Here is a 21967-nt window from a genome sequence, read left to right on the forward strand (position 1 = left end):
TCTTCAGCTTTTAGCAAAATTAGGAGACCCAAAATGCTAGATATGCTGTTAGAAGGCATGTTTTGGTTGATTATTATAATATATAAATTATTACATATTTCCCCTGTCATTTGTCCTTCTACCCACAAAACCTTCTGTCCTGTACAAGTTATATCTATCTATACACATGCTTAAATTTAAGCCATATAGTAGTTGTTTGTGTGTGGGGGGGGGTGTGTGTGTGTGTGTGGTTTTTTTGTTAGCCCCTGCATTTCAGTTGATTTAGTTCGCTATCCACCTACCCATCCGTTTTCCATTATTTCCCTAAAAGTAAATAATAAAAGTGCTCTATACCAAATTGATTTAAAATCACTTTTACATAATTATTAGAAAATTTAATAGCAAAATTTTATAGCCACAAAACTGATAGGTCTAGCTATCCTGAAATAAGCAGTGCTAATAATACAGCATAATACTACACAGTATACTATTAATGACAGGTATTTCCAAATTATTTTAAATAAAGTATTAACGAACAGATAGATACAAGTCCTTAGGTAGTCTTTTTTAAGTTACTATAGTCCTAAGTTATTCACAGCTGTTGTATATTAGGCAACAAAGGGGTTCTCTGGTTAAGTTATATGCTCCCCTTTGTTCTCAGTGTCTAAAATGAAACTCAAAATAATTGAGGGAAGGCAAATCTGAATTTTATATTAGGTCTATAGAATCTTAGCACTTGTATAAAGGCCTGTAACACCGTTAGCATCAAAGATGGATACTTCTATAGTGCTTCAAAGTTTCATCTTCAAATTGATTTTAAAATCACAGCATTAGAAGTTTTATGATGGAAAGGACCACTGAACCGTAGATGACATTTAATTAAACAACCCATTTTACAGATAAGGGAACCAAGGCTTAAAACTGACTTACCTAAGGTCCCACTAATTATCAGAAGCAGTTCTCTTTCTCCTGCCCTCTAACCAAATAGTGGCTCCCAAGCTCAGCTGCACACTGGGATCATCTGAGAAGCTTTAAAAACTGCCTGGCTTCTGCTTCAAGATGTTCTGATTTAACCGGCACTGGGTATGACTTGGGCATCAGGACTGTTTTTAAAGATCCCCAGATGACTGCAGCGTGCAGCAAAGTTTAGGGATGAATGAGTTAGGGTTAAGATCGGAGAATCACTCGGGATGCTTTTGTCCATATAATCATGCTTCACATCATTCCCCATCTTGTCAAAAGGTGTGTGTGCGTGGGTGAGAGAGAGACAGACAGACAGACACACAGACACTGTGTCTTGGAGGCGGGGGCAGGCGGGTGGACTTTGTGCATCCAGAAACATATATCTTGAAAAGTTGCATAAGTGATTCTAATAAGGCTCACCTACCCCACTGAGAACAACTACCCCACTGAAAACTAACCCCATGATAAACATTTTCAAAATCATTCCTAAAAGCCAATTGGCCCTATTAATTTTCTCAGTAAACCTTTATTTCACCAATAATGAATGTGATGAATGATCATTTTTAAAACTTCATGAGAGCAAATTAAAATTTACTGTACTTCCAAAAATTAGACTAGGTCGGGAAAAAAAAGGATGAAACCTACTTGTCTGAGCAAGGTTAATCTTTTTTTTTTTTTAAATTTTATTTAATTTTACTTATTTTTGGCTGCATGGGGTCTTTGTTACTGCGCGCGGGCTTTCTCTAGTTGCCAAGAGCGGGGGCTGCTCTTTGTCGTGGTGCGCGGCCTTCTCACTGTGGTGGCTTCTCTTGTTGCACAGCACGGGCTCTAGGTGCGTGGGCTTCAGTAGTTGTGGCACACGGGCTCAGTAGCTGTGGCTCGTGGGCTCTACGGCACAGGCTCAGTAGTTGGGGCGCACGGGTTTAATTGCTCTGCGGCATGTGGGATCTTCCCAGACCAGGGCTCGAACCTGTGTCCCCTGCGTTGGCAGGCAGATTCTTAACCACTACACCACCAAGGAAGTCCCTGAGCAAGGTTAACCTTCAAAGTACTTTTGAATTATATACTGGACATCAGACTCTTTTGAATTCAAAAGAAGCTGCGACTCTAGCCAAAGTAGAGTGGTTTTTGTACCCACAGATTCAGTGTCTTGGCTGAATAAAAACATTCAGTGATGATGTGATAAGTGCCCAAACTCAGGACTTTAGAGATGGGGCTCAGTTTTTGCTGTAACATGATTTGACTGCAACTATTATTGTAAGCAAGAGAGGAAAGTTACATTACTATGACTGTGAACTTGCTGTCTTTAATTAAAGTAGAAGTTACTGATCATTTAAATAGCTAAAAAAAAAGCTGGCACATTAAAAACCAATTAAAAATATAATTAGCTTATAAAATTAAGACAACAAATAAAATTAAGGATAAGGACATTAATATTTTCAAATAGCATTTCCCAAACTGTGTTCTGGAAAATCAACATTCATATCCTAAGGAGATGTTAATGTTTCGTGGACAACCGCGAGGGAGGAGGCAAGAAGCTCTGCATCCCGTTTGGTTTTTTTCTCTTAAATAAGCTTGAAAGGTTCATCATTAGGGTGTTTTGAAAGTGCATCTCCAATTGTGGACTATGAGGTGCTCCCAGAAATTAAAGAATAGTTTCCATCATCATGACACTGTTCGTGTCTCCTTAAGTATAAGCCTGACCACAGCCATGTTTCCGAAACCTCACCTCTTTTATTGTTCTCTGCTGTGATTGATACAGTGTGTTGGAGATATATTTATATATATAAACAAAAATTAAATGTGTCTATTAAGTTAAAACCTCAGTTGAACAAATTTCATCTACAAAGAAATTAAGCTTGAGTGTGTATTTCTTAAGACTGGTTTGATATATTCTCCCCCTCTTTGGGGGACAGGAAGGAGAAGTAAAATTTCATACAGAAATAGTGCAGGGAAAAAAAAAAAGCACAGTGGGATAAATCTGACAAAATCCAATTAAATTTAAATGCAGATTCGCTTTGGTGCCAGTAGGGGACAAGCTGTTCCTTCTTCTAAGAGTAGCTTCCAAAGTAGGATACATTGTTTGAGGACTACAACTCATAAAGAAATAATTTTTTCTAGAAATAGCCAATAAAAAGTACCTCTCTTTCTCATTATGTTCAACAATGGCTTAACAACAGAAATGCGTCAAATAAAGATTTATACTTTTTCTGGGATTTCTTATTTGCTAACTGGCTTTCCCTTCTATCATGCGCTCTAAGATTAAAATGGAAACTGAAAATTCATATTTAGGTCCTTGAAATCAATCTATAGTTGACACCAGTTTTTTAACCTGATCACTGAAAAGGACAATTCAAATGAATGAAATTATGTATGGCTAGGATGCTTTTAGCGATAAGGGGGTCTGTCACTCAGCCCTTGGCAACCTAGTTGTACTCACCGGTTTACTGTGGTTCTAAGATTAGGCTGGCTGACTGTGCTGTCATCTAGAAATATTGTTGAGCATGAGTTATACTTTTTAGTAAGCTGCCCTGGAGATACCTGAAGGGGAAGGGAAATAGAAGAAAATGTCACAGTAAGTTAAACCTATAAAGTGTGTTTTTTTCCCTTGGTTAAAATGTCAAACGATAAAGCATTAAGATTTTTCTTACACTCCATGAACTGCCTGAGTGTGATATCATGTGCAGCTCTATGGGAAACCTCTATACTCTGACTTCCACAGACGAGCTTTGAGAAATAGGTTATAAAATGCTGCCTTGATATAGTACCTATAATCAAACCTGGCAAGCGCCTATTATAAATTACCTTTATAATAATGTAAAAAGTTTAGAATAAGATTTCAGGGTTTTTTCCTTAAGCAATGAAATGCAGCTGAGATTTCCTATTTCTATTCATTTACTACAATAAAACGTAATGCTTTATGTGATACCGATGTAGGAGCATTTCACTGCAGTAAATGAACACCAAGAATAAATGTATTAGTTCAGGAGACAGTGTGACGAAACAAACGTTTTCGAATCAGAGGCTGGGCATGCCAGGGCTGCTCTATCACTAAAAAGCTGGGGGCCATAAGTCTCTCTGGGCCTCAACTTCCTTATCTGGAGGACAAAAAGGTACTGCTTAAAGATTCTCTCGCATCCAAAAAAAACGGATAAAACAACTCTGAGAATTTAACTTCTCACTTCATGTTTAAGTAAGACTGCCATTACATTACTCAAGTGAGAACCTCAGAGAATACTTGCCATTCATTTCAAAATTGTACTAATTCTGTTCTACGTGTTATCTGACACTCCTGCCTCACCCATGCTGCTCTCTGCCTGCAGTGCCTTTTTCTTCCTCCTGTCCCAGCAAGCTTGACCCCATCTTCCTCTAGGATCCCTCTGCCAGCAGGCACACCACAACACTTCTCGCTTTCTGCACACTCACACGTCTAATTTACCAACTGTTCCATGGTCTCAGCTGCTTGCATAGTACCACCCTCTTTAGTAAACAAGCTTCTCCAGGTTAGGAAGATTCTTCTCCTACCTCCAGCTACTGAGCACAGAATCTGGGACAAATTAGGATTCAACAAGTGTTTGAGAAATTATTTAAGATCAGTTACAACTGGAGGTAAATCTTACTAAAGATACAAATTCGTGAGAATTTATCTACAGTGGTGTTGGATAGGTGACAAAGAACTTTTTGAGACCCTCTAGAGAATGAACTATCTTTAAAACACTTTAGAAGTATCCATTTATTTGTGAAGAGCCCATGAACACGGCAATAGTCAAATACTAAAATGGCCTAAACTATGTTAGGACAACTCTCTTCCTTAAAGTAAGGCCAATAACCAAATCCCAATCACTGAAAGCCACTGGAAGGAAGAGTAGCATTCTTTAATACCACAGAATACAAACAATTTTAAAGCTGGGTTTTGTTTTTGGTTTTTGTTTGTTTACTAATTCAGATGAGCCTTCCTTCCTCCTATTAATATCAAACAGTTTTCACCATGCTGTCACACTCTCCCATCAATGTCCTCCACAAATACATGAAAGGTGAGGCAGGGAGAAAATCTAGTTGATGCTTTTTAAAATACAGAGCATTTAAATAAAAATTGCCAGTATCCAATAATCAGAAATATCCAAATGGCATATATAAAACACCATTTTGCTTGTTTCAGATGCTTTATGCAAAGCCACTTATTCCTTATTAACAAAAAGTTCTAGATGTAACATATTTGAAAAGTATCACTATTTGGAAGACTAATTTCTCCTTCAAGCTAGAAATGTTTTAAACTAAAACTCTGATATGGTCCTTAAGCTATTTGGTTAATGTGTAATTTTAGAATCTCAAAAAACAGATACAGCATGAAAAATGAAAATTCACTCATTCAAATACTTTGATTCTAAACGAAGCAGGTTATCTTTTAAGGTCACTACTATTAGGGTATAATATGACATACACTACACGTAATAAAAGTCAATTCTGACCAAAAATCTATATATATGAGGGGAATAAAAATAGTAAGGAAATGTACCAAAATATAGACTAGTTGGTAGAGCTTTGGGTGCGATTTATCCTGTTTTCCTCTATTAAAAACTTTTTTTTCTATTATGAATGTATATTGATTTGTCTTTGGAAATATTACTGCTAAAACATTTAAAATTTTTAATTAGATGTGGTCTATAGTCCTACGGGGGCTCATTTAATGTATCAGCAACTTACAGTCTACTGGCTCGATCCTACAAAAGAAACACTTCCACAGGCCTACTCCTGAAACTATTCAAACTTTCCAGCATCTAGTGTTCACTAAAGGATGGCAGAATTGAAGCCTCTGAGCAAAGCCTAGATATGTTAGCTGCCAGCAGATTACTTTCCTCTCATCTTGCTTGAAAATTTAAGATAACTGTCCTTGATGATTAAAGCCTTACCATTGCTGGCTCACAACCTCAATAAACTGCACTGACACACATAAGGGTATAAAATGCAAATACAAAAAAAAAAAAAACAAGTAGCAAAAAACACTACTGACAGTTTAATGTTCATAGGTATTATTTCAATTGGTCACTGAAGAAGAGTATTTATCTTCATTCAGCACTAAGGACAAAATACATGGACTTTTACAATCTTTATAAGGGGAAAGGTTGCTTAGTAGACTTCAGGTTTAATGGTGAAGACTAGAAAATAATCATACCTAGGAGGCTAGTAAGTAACAACCCTCAAAGCTTATCATTAAAGGTCAAGTACCTGTTGAAATCCTGCCCCCACCCAATGACTCTTCCCACTGTGCCTACTGCCTCTGATTTTAACCCATTAAAAGAATAAAGCTGGAGAGAGCGAGAGTACGAAGTGCGGCAACCCGAGTCATGGCAGGACAGGCATTTAGAAAGTTTCTTCCCCTCTTTGACCGAGTATTAGTTGAAAGAAGTGCACCCGAAGTTGTAACCAAAGGAGGCATTATGCTTCCAGAAAAATCGCAAGGAAAAGTATTGCAAGCAATGGTAGTAGCTGTTGGATCAGGCTCTAAAGGAAAGGGTGGAGAGATTCAACCAGTTAGTGTGAAAGTTGGAGATAAAGTTCTTCTCCCAGAATATGGAGGCACCAAAGTAGTTCTAGATGACAAGGATTATTTCTTATTTAGAGATGGTGACATTCTTGGAAACTATGTCGACTAAAATAAGTCACTATTGAAATGGCATCACGTGAAGCTGCCTGTTCCCCCAATGGCATCACGTGAAGCTGCCACTGAAGTTCTGAAATCTTTCATCCTGTAAATAATTTCCGTGTTTCTTTTATAATAAAGTAATGATATCCAAACTAATGATATTCAGTGTCTCTGAAATTTAGTTTTCTCTGTATTGATTTAAACATTCCCAAATAAAAGTATATAAATGAAAAAAAAAAAAGAGAATAAAGCTGAAGTTCACTTTTTTCTTCCCCCTTTTCACAAGTTTTGGATACGTTTATTAAGAATCAATGACTTTAACTGAAAAGTCCGTAATACTCCATCTATGTTGCACATTAATGGACAATATGGTAGGGTGAGTGGTTTGAATAGAATTCATACTCCAGGCCTTAGTAGAAAAGTATAATATTCTAATTATAGGTATAATCAAAAATATTGTCTGAATTAATATCGTTAATTATATTGAATTAAACTTCAAACTCAGAACCTATATTCAAAGAATAAATCTAAGTTTGAGTAGACTGACCACAAATCTATTTCCTCTCCCCCTTCTTTCAGATATCATCTCAGTAGAATTAAAGGCATTTTTTAAAAAAGCTATACATAAGACAGGATAAACAGCAGATGATTTTTAATGTTTGAAAGGTGAAAAGACTAGATAAAGGAGTGGTAACTGACATGGCAGAACAGAGGAAGCACAACCTTGGTACCTACAGAGAGTGACTAGGACAGGAACAAGAAAACCAGTTTGTCTTACAGAACCCAAGGCAGGCTCAGAGTTCAGAGGCGTGGTCCCCAAATCCTTGCAGTGAGGCCCATCAGTTAACGAGTTGTCCAAGTGATGCTTCCAATTAGATCTTAACAGACAGCCAAGGACCATCACACGTTTGAGGGAAGCCCCCAACAAGTAAGAGATCAAAACAGGAAGAAGGAATGGGACTTCCCTGGTGGCGCAGTGGTTAAGAATCCGCCTGCCAATGCAGGGGACATGGGTTTGAGCCCTGGCCCAGAAAGATCCCACATACCACAGAGCAACTGAGCCCATGCGCCACAACTACTGAGCCTGCGCTCTAGAGCCCATGAGCCACAACTACTGAAGCCCACACGCCCTAGAGCCTGTGCTCCGCAACAAGAGAAGCCACTGCAATGAGAAGCCCACGCACCCAACAAAGAGTAGGCCCAGCTCACCGCAACCAGAGAAAGCCCACGTGCAGAAACCAAGACCCAATGCAGCCAAAAAATAGATAAATAAAATAAAATATAAGGATGCTTTAAAAAAAAAACAAAACAAAACAGGAAGAAGGAATTGATGGGAGTGATAAAAACTCAGGAGCAAATGAAAACTTGAAATTGCATCAGTGAAAAAAAGAATGACAGGATATAAGAGAACTCCATAAATTGAAAATAAGGTAGACAAAACAATATATTCAATAGAAGGATTAGAGCACAGTCAAGGAAATCTCCAGGAAGCAGGACAAAAAGACAAAATGCAAAGCAGGAGGGGAAAAAAGTTAGCGATCTGGTAAGTCTAAGACTTCCAACATCCGAATAATAGGAACCTGGAAGAAAAAACCAGAATATCAAAGAAACACACAAAAAAGGTCTATACCAAACCAAATAATGAAATTTCAAAATCCCAGGGAGAGGGAAGGTACTAAAAGGTTCCCGAGAAGGAAGGGATGGGGGGAAATGACTAAAATCGGTAATGTACAATGTACCATACAATGTCAACAGGTTTAAGAGCAACAGTGTAAATGAGAAGATGAGAGGGAAGTGTCTTTAGAACTGCAAAAATTAGTTTCAACTGAGAAGTCTATACTTTATCAAATAGAAGGAGTTTCAGAGAGGCTAGATCTCTATAAACTTTCTGCCCATGTGCCCTTTTCCCACGAAAATGTGCTCCAGTAAAACAAGGAAGTATAACAAGACAAGAGGGAAACAGAATCTAGGACATAGGGGATCCAACATAAGAGAGCAGAGTTATGTGAGATCCCAGATGACTTCACACAGATATCCCAGGAAAAGAGGCATAGAGCAGGCCTAGGGGAACACTAGTCTATATGGGAGTAGGAAGACAAAAGATTGGGGAAAAGTGTCTCCAAGAAAAAAATGGAACAGATGTGGCTTAGTAGACGGAAAATATTTTTGATAGGCATGTGACAAATGTTAAAACATTTGGGGAAAAAAATAGCTGTTAGAAAACAGGCAAGTGAATATAGTCAGGAAATTAATTCCACAGAAAAAATGAAGAATGTGAAAGCAGGGAGACCGGGCAGGGAGCTACTTACTGCATTTGGCTGTGTGAGATCACCTTGGCTAGGAAAAGGGGGGTTGGGTTATCCTAGAGAAGTGCAGAAGGGCTCCAATTTCATTAATATTGAAGAAGAAGAATGAAGGGTGTACAAGGAGGAGGCACAGTCAGAGAACTATATGGCTCAGCAATGCACAATATTTGCAGAGTCCTAGTAATGTAAACATTGATTCTGATTTAATAAAAACTGATACATGTTGAGGGAACACAGGGAGGGAAATAACGTCATGGTGGACCGAAGAAGCTAAGCTTTCACCTGCTATGACAAGAAGTCAATGGACAGTGCTAAAAATTAACTTACCTGTTATACTTTTATTACTTTGGTTAAAAAATAAGATCAAAAAAATAAGGCAAAAGAATTTAAGGCAGATCTTTATACTACAACCATATTAGTGAAATTTAACTTAAATGTCAGAACCCTTAAAAAATGGGCACTACTAAGTCAAAGACTTTCCTGAATACATTTGATAATTAGGAAAATAGAGATTTAGAAAATCTACCAAAAAGAGGTCCATGCTAACAGTATTGGATCCATCATATTTTTAGGAATCATGGCAGACATATTTTTAATTCAAACTATTAATCTCTTAACTTTTCAACTGTTTACTTACATGGTTTAAATGGTCGCTCTTCCTCTCTTTCCGCACTAAGAATAAAAAAAATTAACTGATGAATTCTGATACAAATGCCATAGAAAAATAAAAGTAGTCACTAATTATTTGATGGATTACCAATAACACAATGAGATAAAATTCCATTCTATTTTTTAAAATAATTTCCAACAAAATATATAATTTAAATCACCCAGCAAGATGAGTCCTATAAATAAAATCTAAAAACTTAGTTTCACTTTTTTGACCTAATAGATATTCTGTATTAGGTACAAATGAAAGACTCCCCATTTACAAAAGAAAAGGACAAAGCAAATTAGGCCAGGTGAGAAACTTAGCTAATAAAAAAATTTACCTGCTGCATAGCTGAACTACTAGCCAGGAGTATTTTCTAATTCTTCATTTACACACAGCTTACTTTAATTACCACAATCTACAGATGACAACTCTAAGAACCAGTTTCTGGCCAGGCACTCATCTCCGAACGCACCAGTATCTCTGGAAGTATCCTGAACCACTTAATGGTAACCTACTCAAATACCTTACTGAAAAAATACACAACTGGAAAGTAACCTATGTTAAACGTAAATTTTAAAATGAGTGTGCTGACCTAAATGAACATATCTACAGCACACAAAACTGTTTTGCTCCAACAAAGGCCAGAAGAATAAAAGCCTGAAGAGGGTCTTAGGCCACACTCTTGCTCACATTGCCTCCTTTAACTCCAGACAGGCATCACAGGCACGGATTCCTTAAGGCTGAAGAGAGAGACAGGCATGGGACAGCTTTTCTTTTACTGTCTCCAGAGTCCCTCTACATGTGAGCAGCTCATGGCTCTGGAAGAAACTGAGAAATAGAGCAATCCTAACCAGAAATGAGTGGCTCAAGTACACACACTAGAAAAATGCAAGTTAGAAACCCCAGGAGCTTCCAGGTTGGTGAACACGTAGTACCCTTGCAGAGGGCATCAAAGCTCTGTGACCTGTCCCCATGCCTGGCCCTATGCATCTCTTCCATTTGGCTGTTCCTGAGTTATATCCTTTTATAAAAACCAGTGATCTAACGGAAAAAAAACAAAAAGCAAAACAACAACAACAAAAAACCCAACCTCCGTTTTTTATTGTGCTGCTTCACTTTAAATATTATGGAATGTTCACTTCTTGTATTCCTGCTCTCGTAATCAACTGAAAAACTTGGTCACGTATGGCTTTTTAGCAAATAAACTAGGATTTAACATAACATTAAGGAAGACAAGCAGGCAAGCAGGAGTGCAAAAAATTCTACGGTTCTGATTCTCATCTTAAAACAAGGAGGACACAGGAAATTTATATGAGTTTCACATGCTGAGGATAATCTTCTGGAAAACCCCATATGGCATGTTGCTCTTATTACCCTGGCACAGCACTACATTAGGATGAGAAAGTTTTGAATAGCTTAAAAGTTCTGAGTAGCATAAATCTGGATGTGAGATAGGCTCGTCTGGTTGAACACTGTGTAAAACAGGGCCAAAATCACAAGGCTCAATTCCCATATATAACAACTGATTTTTCTGATTTGATCAAATGAAAACCTAACTGTGACCTAAACCCTATCATTTGTCTTTAACATATGTGCTCTTCGGAGCAAGGGGAAAAGGACAAAGTAGCATGGAGAAATAGACCACATCTAAATCATGTGGCCAGTTGACTATGTTGATAAAGAGGTGGCAAAATGTATAAACAGATAGTCTAAGTGTTCTCCTCCCTAAAACACTGACAACTAAAGGAAACTGTATCATCAACATATTAAAATAAGACAAGCGAATACATAAAAAAGTGAAACATTTAAACCACTGTAAGAGTTTTTCTAAATACCTCCTATAATACACAAAACAAAAACAGTTTTCACTCTTTTTCTCAGGGAAAAAAAAGCATTGTCTTACCAGCTGTTTGAAATTTGCTCAGGAAGATTGTGCTTGCTCTTGGGTGGTCAGAAGGGTTTGGTTCCAAAGCTAAGTCTGTATAGGAAGAAGAGAAAAAGGTGTGGTGATTTAGTTGAGTAGAAAAATACATGATTTTAAAGATAGCTACACATTGATTGAAACCACTTTTAATAGTCTTGAGAAGAGCTTTTAGTAATGACAAAAAGGCAATTTTAGTAAAGGCACAATATAAAAATTCTATTGGGAAACAGCAAAATTGTAGAAACTCTCCATACATGTGGAATAAAACCATGGCTATGTCTTAGACTTCTTTAACTTGCACCTAAATAATCTATGCCATTTTTAGATGAATCATATATGTGACTCCCCTCCTATTTATCAATTAAAAATTCAGTCACCCTCTTTTAAAGCTGATATTACTAGCACATTCCAGGAACAGTCTCAAGAAGCAAGTTATGCTGTGGCCAACTACTGTCAGATACCAGCTCAATATATCAAATATGCCAAAACGAAGTGAGTTGCTTTTGGCAAATGTTCTTCAGACAATCAAATGGCTAATTCTAACTCCATTCAACAAATGAACTCATTTAATTGGCTGTGGTTTATCTGGGGGCTATTCATCATGGCAGATTTAAGAGGACTACATAAAAGTTCAATGTTCTAATCTATAGGAACACTTCCATGATAGTGATTTTTAACTTTGCCCTCTATTTCCAAAGCTAAACTCACTTCTTCATTCCACGCTGCGTGATTAATTTGGGGCTTCAATAAGAGTACTTTCTGGAGCAGATCATAGGGCTACTAGAAAAAAATTTTGGCCATACCTACACGAAAAGGTGGGTCTGCCTGTAGCCCACCTTGCACCAAGGTGGGATAGCGTCTTCTATTTAGGCAGAAATACAAAACAAGCACAAGCTACCACACAGGATAGTAAGGTTGTTGTTTAAAACAAACAAACAAACATAAAAGCCCTATGACACTTCCTCAGCAAAGTCCATCTCAAACCATTTAACCAATCTTTTAAGAAACTGGACCAAGATTCAGATAAAGAGTAATGGTTAAGGCAATTATTTCCCAAACCACATAATAACTGATCTGTTTTTGAAAGATGGCTTTGATGGTCAAAGTGAAATACAAATATATCCCTGCCTCTTAGAGAATCCAAAGAATACACACATTGATATATTAAAAACTAATTAGTCTAGTAGTGAATTCTGTCTAACCCAGCATTCCACAAATGTATCTACCTAGAATCCCCTTTTCCCACCCAGAAAGAATTTTGCACGAACAGTAATTTTGGACTTCCCGTTTTAACAGGAATCTGAGCCATCCATTTTAATGTCATTGCCAGCACTAGTAATTTACAGAGCTAAACCAACTGCTTTGTTCTTCATGAAAATTCCTTCACTGAATTTGAAGTTTATCAAGCTGCTTTTGGAGAAAATATTCTATTCAACATTTTTATGTAAAAGACCCATATAATTATTTTAAAGTTTTTTTCTCCTACATATTTGAAAAACTAAGACAATGGGAAAATAAATTATTTCAGCTATACACAAAATGGCAGGCAGAGACTTTCACAGCTGCCTCTAACCTATAGCTTCCGAAAGAATTCATGACTACTTACCTATACCAAAAAGAAAGTAAATAGACTACATTTGAATCTAAAAAATAAGCAGAAATGTTTGCAAAGTAGCTGGATTATTTATCAGTGTCTATGGCATGGTAAAACTTAACCATTTTCAATGGAAGTCCAGGAAAATTAAGTGCCAGAATCAAAGAGAAGCAAGCTTTAACACACACACACACACACACACACACCCGCCAAACCAAGATGTGCTACTACAGATCTAAATACAAAAATCAAGAAGGCTGGGATAAAAGAAATGACAACATGCAAAAAAAAAAGTAAACTTAGCCCAAGTGACCAGAAAAAAGCTGGCACTCTCCCTACTCTATCCTAGGGGGTTCAAAGGTAGGCACAGGACCCAGGACCGGCCAATCAATCACAGCTGTCCTGGGACTTCCCAAGAAAAGAGAAAGGCAGAACTGTACTCTAGGATCCTTAGCTAGTCTTGAGCTGCTGGACACTCCCCTTGCTATCATGAGGGGAAAGGCTTTTCAGGAGACATCAACAGAGGAGAGCAGAACTGAGGAGATCATTTAACTCCTGGGTCAAGTAGTGCTTAACTCTGTGATGTTCTTTTAACTTGCAACTGAAGGAGACCTGGTTAATCAGCAGTACTGATGATCACACTAAAGGTGGGGAAAGGTAAAAGTCACTTGCTCATTCCTTTAACAAATATCATGAACAAAAATCTGCATGAGACAAAACGATGCTCTGTTTAAAAATTACACACAACCATTCACAATCATTAACACACAATGATTCACAACCGTTACTTTTAGTTGCTTTTCTTATACGTTAAAAAAAGCTCTAATTAGTGTACAATTTATGTCTTCTTGTTACTAACAAGCGCTCTCCACCCCACTGTTGCATATTTATTGTCTAATGAATACACACTGGCCCATCAAGTGTTATTCCTATACTGGACTTAGCCAATCCCCTATTGCTGGGGATTGGTGCTTACAAAGTTCTATTCTTAAAATATTATGAGGAAAATCTTCATGTACATAGTTTTTTAAAATAATGGTTTTATCTCCTTAGCAAAGATCTTCGGAAGTGGAATGACTAAGCCAAAAGGTTAGATCACTTTCACGGCTCCATGTACAATGCTAAATTGCTTCCTAAAGAAGGTGGGGGGCACATTAGGGTATAATGCTACCAATCATGACATTTTGAGTTCCTACCCTTGCTTTGGATACTTGAAAAAAAAAAAAAAATTCCTACTGATATGAATGAGGAACCTCACTGTAGATCTAATTTGTATTTCTTTTGATTACACAGTTTGACCATTTTCCCACAGTTATCAGTGTTATTTCCACTTTGGTGAGTTGGCCTATCATTTGAATGTACTGTAAACACCAGGGCCCTACTGCTGTCAGTTTGCATGAGGTTTTCAGAAAATATTAATCTTTTGTTTATAGCCTATATAACTAACAATTTTCTATATAACTTGCACTTTTTGCTAATGAAAAATACCACATCACTATCTTATAGAATGGACATGTGAGCCATTAGACAGTAAACTCATACATACACACAATGTTTCTGCACTTCCCATTAACTATCTTCCCAAGAGCCTAAGGAGACTATGATAAAACCTACCACACTCTTCACTATCACAAAGGTAAGACTGCCGACTATTAAGCAAAGCTTTACCACCCACCATCCCTCTCATCCCTCTCCCCACCACATGCACACACAGTAATTTAGAGACTTCAGGAAATTACTGTGCATTCAGGAAATTCCATGGATTCTTCCGAAAGTTATTTCTTCAGAAACCTCTAAGAATGTTTTACCCAGGAGAAATATTCTTGAGCTCATGATTAGGGGTTATGATTAAAACTGTATTTTAAGACCCATCATTTTTGTATTATCAATTTAAATTGCAACTTATTTGACAGCATGATAGGTCGATGTAGAAAAAGTATGATTAAAAAAAAATTAAACTCAGTCTTAATGTAAACATTCCTCAGAGGAAACCTGTAAAACACCACCGACACTGAATACTGTTTTTCCTCCAATCTAAGATTCTACCAGTTGTTAAGATCCATCTCAATTGCAGTTGTTAAAAGTGTGAAAACATAGGCAACTTAGAACAAATGAAATGCATTACTGAAGGCTAAAAGTGTTAAAACTATGCTATCAAACTGTCGATAAATGATTTTTCCTTGTTAAAATATTAGAGGGAGAGGGAAGTGACCAAGAAAGCAGCTGACAGAAGCAGCATATTTCAGAAAGCGATTAATATCAACATATTGATTTCAATATATTCCAAATAAACAGGAGACGTCAGCAGTTTCTGGGCCAACTGCTGAGCACCAGTTTACTTAACGGTAAGCACTGCATTTACTGAACTGCCCTAGCATCCCTATACTGTACAGTGTATTAGTTTTATGGCTCATAATACAAACATTACAATCTTTACAATTACCATGTAAACTGATGATTTCATCTCTTTGAGTCCACACTTTCCACCGCAGTCAGGGAGTTCCTGCCAGCCAGCCCTGAGCTGGGCTGCCTCACCAGCGGGTACACAGCAGGCTCCTGCACCTGCCAGGCTACTGCTCACCCAAGCCTTGATCCTGCTTTCCTAGCTTCTGACAATCCTGGCTTCCAAACTTCCCAGCTCTGGTTTCCAACTGCTTCTGTACTTGCCTCTACCCTGGTTCTCAGTTTTGCCTTATTTTAATCCTCAATCAGTGTTACAGTGATCATGACTGAGAGGTGACACATAGGTAAGTACACCTGGCTTTATATATTTCTAAAGAGTACTTTACTCAGTTTCTTGGACTTTTAAGAACCTTTCTGGGTTGCAAGTTACCTTCATTTCATTTCACATTACGCAGTGTTACTGTTTTAACTCTTAAGTTTTATTACTTTCATACACTAAACCAACAACAACAAAAAAGGGTGAGAAAAAAGGTAGTATTCCAAAGAAGCTCACATAATGTCAACAATAACTTCTGTTCCTATATGCCATGCATTTGGAATTTACAGTCCTACTCTCTATCAATACTCATTTTTAAAACCTTGGACAACTCAATTTATACCTAAGAGAAGAATTCCTACACTACCTAACTCAGAACATGGTGAGAATCAAATGAAATGCAAGAGCAATCTATATACTACAGCCTATTTTAGACCCTTATTAATATCGCTTTTTTGTTCAAGCCACTGTTGGCTCTCACCTGAGCTACCGCACCAGCCTCCTAACTGGTCTCCCTCTCTGCTTCCTTCCACCCTTACAGTCTATTCTCACACAGTAGCTGGTCTGATCTCCCTCCACCCTCTCTACCCCCCTTCCCTTTTTCTAAGAATTAACATCATTCCCCTGCATATAATCCTTCAATGGTTTCCCATTACAATTAGACTAAAATTCATATTTTTTTGTCAAGGCCCACTAGGCATACAAGGTCTTAATCCCCCATATTCCTCCTGGCATTCATTCACTCAGCTGCAGCCACCCATCTTTCTGTCCTTGGCACGCATCAAGCATATTCCCTTCTTAGGAACTGCACAGAAGCCTCTTCTCCCACAGCCTCACATGGCTCTCTTAGGACTGCTCATGGGTCGCTTAAGGAGAGAAGCTGTCTTTAACCACCCCTTGTAAAACTGTCCTCCTCCCCAGCCCATTACCTTCATTTTCTTTCTTAGTGTTCTCACTACCTGATGTTATTCTTGTGTCGTCAGCCCCCAGGCACCTCTAGAAAGTAAGGACCTGAGTTAGGATACGGGTTTTGTCTTGTCTAACCACTGTTTGTCCTGCCTCTGGAATGGTGCCTAATAATCATGTTTCAGTGTACCCAAAACCAGTTAAGTTTCTCCCAATTTTCCCACATCATCTAAGATTTCTTCTAATGCTGTCTTTTGATGTGTCTGTCACCTAAGACCAGAGTTAATTTCAGATCTCTTAGAGTAGTAGTTTAGTTACTCAGAATCAAAGACACAAGACAGGTTACCAAGAACCACGAAAACCTAAAAGAGGAAATCTAATGTTCAGTGAAAAATCAATGGTAACTTTAATTTGGGAAAAGAACATTTAATGTTAAAATACCTTTACTACAAAATGACTCACCCTATGAATTTAATGAAGTCGTAAGACAAAGTGTACAATCAGAATGCTATAGGGAAGTATCAATACAATGCATCAGTTTTTATCTGTGTCCCCTGAATAAAGCATTATAATGGGATTATAAAAGATGCTCAACCATAAAGGCTGGGTAAATGAATTATGCTCCAACCATTCGATGGCACAGTAAACAGTTGGTAAAAGGCAGGCTGTAGAGCTATGAGCAGTTGCATGGAAATACATCACCCTGGAGCACTCTCTAGGTGTCAGCACAGTTCCAGGAGCTTCATGTCGTTACTTTTCTTTATAACAAAAAGCTACAAAGTGGCACATAAAGAACAATCCCACCTTTGTAAAATAAACACAATGTTATGTTTCTATGCATACAAAAGGTTCAGGAAGAATCAACACCAAAATATTAATAAAAATTCTGGATATTCTGAGTGTGAGTGAAGGACTTTTCTGTGTTTTCTAAATCTTTTACATCAAATGTTTATTAATACTGTCACCAAAAAAAGGAAAGATCTGTTGCTCAGAGGTTTTTCCACATCATATTGCCAATTCCTTCCCTACCCACTCTTCAGGGGGATGGGAGGTAGGGGTCACTTGAGAGAGCACCTTTCACCAGAAAATTAGCAAAGCTCCTAAGATCAGAACATAAAGGCTGTATGAAAAGTTGATGAATAAAAATAAAATCAGATAATAGGACCGTAGCATCTTATTTTCTATTATGACACTACCATCAGTTATATTAGATATACTGTTAAAGACAAAGTAGTAAAAAATTCTTTTGAGTCTATCTGAAATCTATACTACGTTCTTAGGAGTTACTTTTTTGAGATGGCTTGAAGAAATCATGTTCTTCTCCAATGTTTCTGAAGAACAAGACAGAGCATCATTTATGTACGATTTTCTCTAAGTAACCAAATAATTCTTCACTGTAGAAAAGCCAAAATGTTTTATATCTGAGTAGGTATTTCTCAGTTTCCAGGGAAACTGATACAAAATTGTCTGAAATAAAAGACATTAAGAGCAAACTTCCAATGTGCCTGTGCTTTATATTTGGTGTTCTGACCTTGTTTCTATGGAAACTTAATTAATAGGCAAATGCTGCAATTGAGGTTTCTCTTATCACTTTATTGAATGCCCCCCCAAAAAAGACAAATTGAAATGAAATTTTAACAATCATGTTAAACATAAAAAGGTAAATTCTGTACTCATGAACTCTATTTTTCCAGTTCCTGATTTAGCACTCCTTCCTTATCATACATAGTCGTATGCTAAATGCTTAGTACCTTACCTGCCCGCTTACCAGCTTCCCCTAATGTCCCTCTGTCCAGGGCATTCTCGGCTTCAATTGGATTTCACCAGAACAAACTCTTTAAATTATATCAACGTGTTTACCTGACTGATAAATTTAGGCTATTTCATGACTTCTACTTTTATTCATATCCATTGCAATGTATGTACAGACAGAGAATGGAGAGGTAAATGTTGCTTCTGAGTTGTGTACAATAAACTGGAATGGCAATAATCAAAACTGGAGTATGCTGAGATAGGCCTAACTTATGGATAAATTATAAAATATAAGGTGCACTCTAAACAGTTTCTTAAGCATCCCAAGAACTGAATTTGGCATATCTACCACCTCCCAAGTCTGTCTCTTCTGTTCAGTAGCTGTGTTACACAGTCATTTCAGATCTCCAAGTCTTGGCTTCTTCATCGGCAACAGAGGGAGAATATATACGGGCCTTATTTGTAGATGGAAGGGCCAAGTGAAATACACAAGAAAATGCATTGTAAATCTTAAAAGAATTCTATAAAGGTCCAATTTTCGTCTCTCATCCTACACTAGCCAACTACTAACTGTTTTTAAAAATCATTTAGAGGCTTACCTTATAGCAACAAGCAGAGCAGTTTTCACAAGTACTTACATGCTTTGTGTTTAAAGCTACAATTAATTCACATAATTTGTTCATTCTTTCACAATATCTAACTATTCTGAAAAGGGAGTACTTTCCACTTACAAAGCCACGTCCATCATAAGGGTGAATCCACAGGCTTAATTATTCTAACTTTTAAAGAAATTAAATAAACCCAACTAAAATTTAAATAGAAGAGCTGTAAGACATATCGTCTATGAAATAATGAAATAATCTCTGGCATTTCAATGAAACAAATGGGCCAGTGGGGCTTTAACATCTTTATGATACAATGTTTTATACTTCAAAGAACAGTCTTTATTAAAGTGCCACTATGCTACCCAGAATTTTTTTTTTTAACCTAGAGCCATCCCTTTCCAAAATTCTAGAGGCAAAAATCAAACATTTCCTCTCTTCTCTCTCTCCTCTCCTCCCCGACAACACCCACCCCCAGCCACTTAGCCTTCAGAACTTTTACCTGAACATTCTTAAAGTTAAATAGTATTCTACTGGGGGGGGGGCGGAGGAGGGAGCCATGGAGACATTTTTCTGCAGGATGGATGTGGTATGTTAACTCCCAAACCTTTATATCACAAATGACAATCCGAATTTGTTTTTCCTCCTTTGAAACTTCTGTCCAGCAGTCTCAGGAACCACCTCACCCCTCCCTTAGAACAGGCAACGTGCAAAAGAAGTCGGTTAAGGCTGTGCAGCTGAAGACATACTTGTGTCAAAGTGGGAATTTAAAAGTAATCAGAACTCCATGGGGTCTCCTTTGGTAAAGAAAAAAAACCCAACAACTATTCTCTGCAGCCGTGGCAGTAACGTTTCACACCGTTCACAGTTATTTTAAGCCCCTCTCCCACCATTTTCTTTCCTATCGTGTTCAAATTATAGTTAGAAGGGATAAAGTAGCTTCTATCAGGGCGACTGAAAACATTAAAATCCAAAGAATTTTAGTTAAGAACACCACACTGACTCTGTCCATCTCTATTTTGAATTTAAATGACAAATCCTCTAAGGTTTGTCTTAATTGTCTCGAGTATCAACTACCTTAACGAATAGAAGTCTATCATCAGGCCCTTACCTAGTTCCTTCGCTTAGGTACCATCTGGATAGGGAGACGGGATGGATACGCCGAAGTTAGAGTATTTAAGTTTTCATTAAGAAAAGAGAGAATACACCAGAAAGTCTCTGCTAAGTCCCACGAGATGTTAAATAGAACCACGAACAGGAAGGGCCGCTGATTGGAGGGTCTCAGGCCGGGCTGGGAAATGGGAACGGGGGAAAGAATTGGGCATTCGGGTAGGGAAGAGGGAAGGAGACTGGCCGGACGCGACTGGTAAAGAATAAGGGGTGGGGACGCCAAGCAGAGCCAGCCTTCGTCCCCGGTGCCCAGCCCTGGGAGAGCCAACTCTGGGCAAGAAGGAGCCCTAGGCGGTGTCTCCCTCCCGGGGGACCCTGGGGGCGGCGGAGGCCAGAGGTAAGCCCGAGAGCAGACGGCGCCTACCCCGCGAGGGGCGAGGCGCGCCAGCCGCTTCTTACCTTCGGGCATCTCCCGGTCGCTGATGTGCTGCAGGTGGTGGCCTTCGCCACCTGCGAAATCCAACTCGGCGGGTTCCACGGTAGCCGCCGCCGGAGCTACTGCCACCGCGTTCCCGGCCGCCGCCTTGTAGACCTCAGACTCACAGTCCGGCTCCGCTGACCCCCTGCGCCGGCCCAACTTGGGGCTGGCATTGCGGCACAGGCAACAAGACAGCGAGTTCCCCATCGGGCGCCTTCACTCCTCGCCGCCGCCGCCTCCGCTCGTCCCCCGACTCCGCCGAGCTCAGAAGCCGCCCCCTCCTCCAACAATGGCGTGGCGGGCACTGGCAGCCCTGGGCTATGCCGGGGCTCTGCCGCACATGCAGACGCGAGCGACTTCGCCCGCCGCTCTCCTGCTGTCCGCCCAGCCGCCGGGCCCCGGGCAGGGGCCCGGCCTCGGCCGCACCCCCGCCGCCGCCGCCTCCCCGGAGCCTACTAGTCTGTGAGGGCAGTGACCAGACCCGCTTATTTAAAAGGGGTGGGAACCAGACAAGCGCTGAGACGCGCAGCCAATGCAGGGAGAGAGCACAGCCGAAACTCCTCCTCCTTCCGCCGCCGCCTCCCGACTGAAAGTAGCTAGCCCAGCCGGCCCTTGCCTACCGGAATGTGTCCTTCGGTCACCTGGTTACGACGGACCAATCACGACCAGAGTTCCCTCCACGCGCCCTCCTCAGAGCGCAGGCATGTGAATCACAATGCCCCGCCCCCGCCCGCGGCTGCCCCGCCCCCCGACTCTGGTTTCCATTCATCTCTCGCGCTCCGAGCTTTCCGGTCCTGCGGGAAGCGCCGTGGGAGTTTGTTAATCGAAGCCGTCCTGAGTCAGTGGGCTCTGTAGAAAGCCCCTGTTCGTAAAATGCCAGTTCAGTTAGCAACTCGGTTTCACCGGGTCGACAGTTGACTCATTTGATGTATTGCTCAACGAACTTAGTTTCACCCCAAGTTTTGACCGTTGTTTATAACTGAATGCTCCTCCTGTCTTGCCTTCCAAAGAGTGTTAGTTTCCGCCTACAGTTTAACCATAGCAACCCCCGGGGCCCTGGTCCTACTCTCAATAAAGAACTGTGGCTGTGTCTTGAATGAGACTCGAGGACACGTCACCCCTCCACTTCCTCATCAGTAAATTAGGTACCGAACTCCTCCCTCCCACCTCTGAGGTGCTGGGATTCAGCAACTCGCTTTTCTCGCCTGTTTCTCTCTTCCACGGCAGGAGTTTCCAGGTTTCCCTACTTTAGCCAACAACAACGCATAAAGCACGATTTTCTCATACAAACTTGAGAGTCACAAAGTGAAGTACCACGGTCTTGATTTGATGAAG

The 21967-nt window shown here is 39.4% G+C and overlaps 2 protein-coding genes across 2 annotated transcripts in view; one reads left to right on the forward strand and one right to left on the reverse strand.

Moving 5' to 3' along the window:
- Positions 1-20839, reverse strand: part of LOC130708698 (cyclin-Y-like protein 1) — a 33467-nt gene extending 12628 nt beyond the window's left edge. The window contains exons 1-4 of the mRNA XM_057551348.1: positions 20614-20839; positions 11451-11525; positions 9530-9564; positions 3383-3483 (exon numbers count right to left, since the gene is read on the reverse strand). Of these exons, the coding sequence (XP_057407331.1) occupies positions 3383-3483; positions 9530-9564; positions 11451-11525; positions 20614-20839 (437 nt within the window). The remainder of the gene's footprint in view (positions 1-3382; positions 3484-9529; positions 9565-11450; positions 11526-20613) is intronic.
- LOC130708664 (10 kDa heat shock protein, mitochondrial-like) lies at positions 6219-6611 on the forward strand. Its single transcript, XM_057550705.1, has one exon. The coding sequence runs from the start codon at positions 6288-6290 to the stop codon at positions 6594-6596; it is 309 nt and encodes a 102-aa protein (XP_057406688.1). The 5' UTR covers positions 6219-6287; the 3' UTR covers positions 6597-6611.
- Positions 20840-21967: the final 1128 nt, after the last annotated feature.

Source organism: Balaenoptera acutorostrata, chromosome 8 (genome assembly GCF_949987535.1).
Source record: "Balaenoptera acutorostrata chromosome 8, mBalAcu1.1, whole genome shotgun sequence".
Taxonomy (NCBI): Eukaryota; Metazoa; Chordata; class Mammalia; order Artiodactyla; family Balaenopteridae; genus Balaenoptera; species Balaenoptera acutorostrata.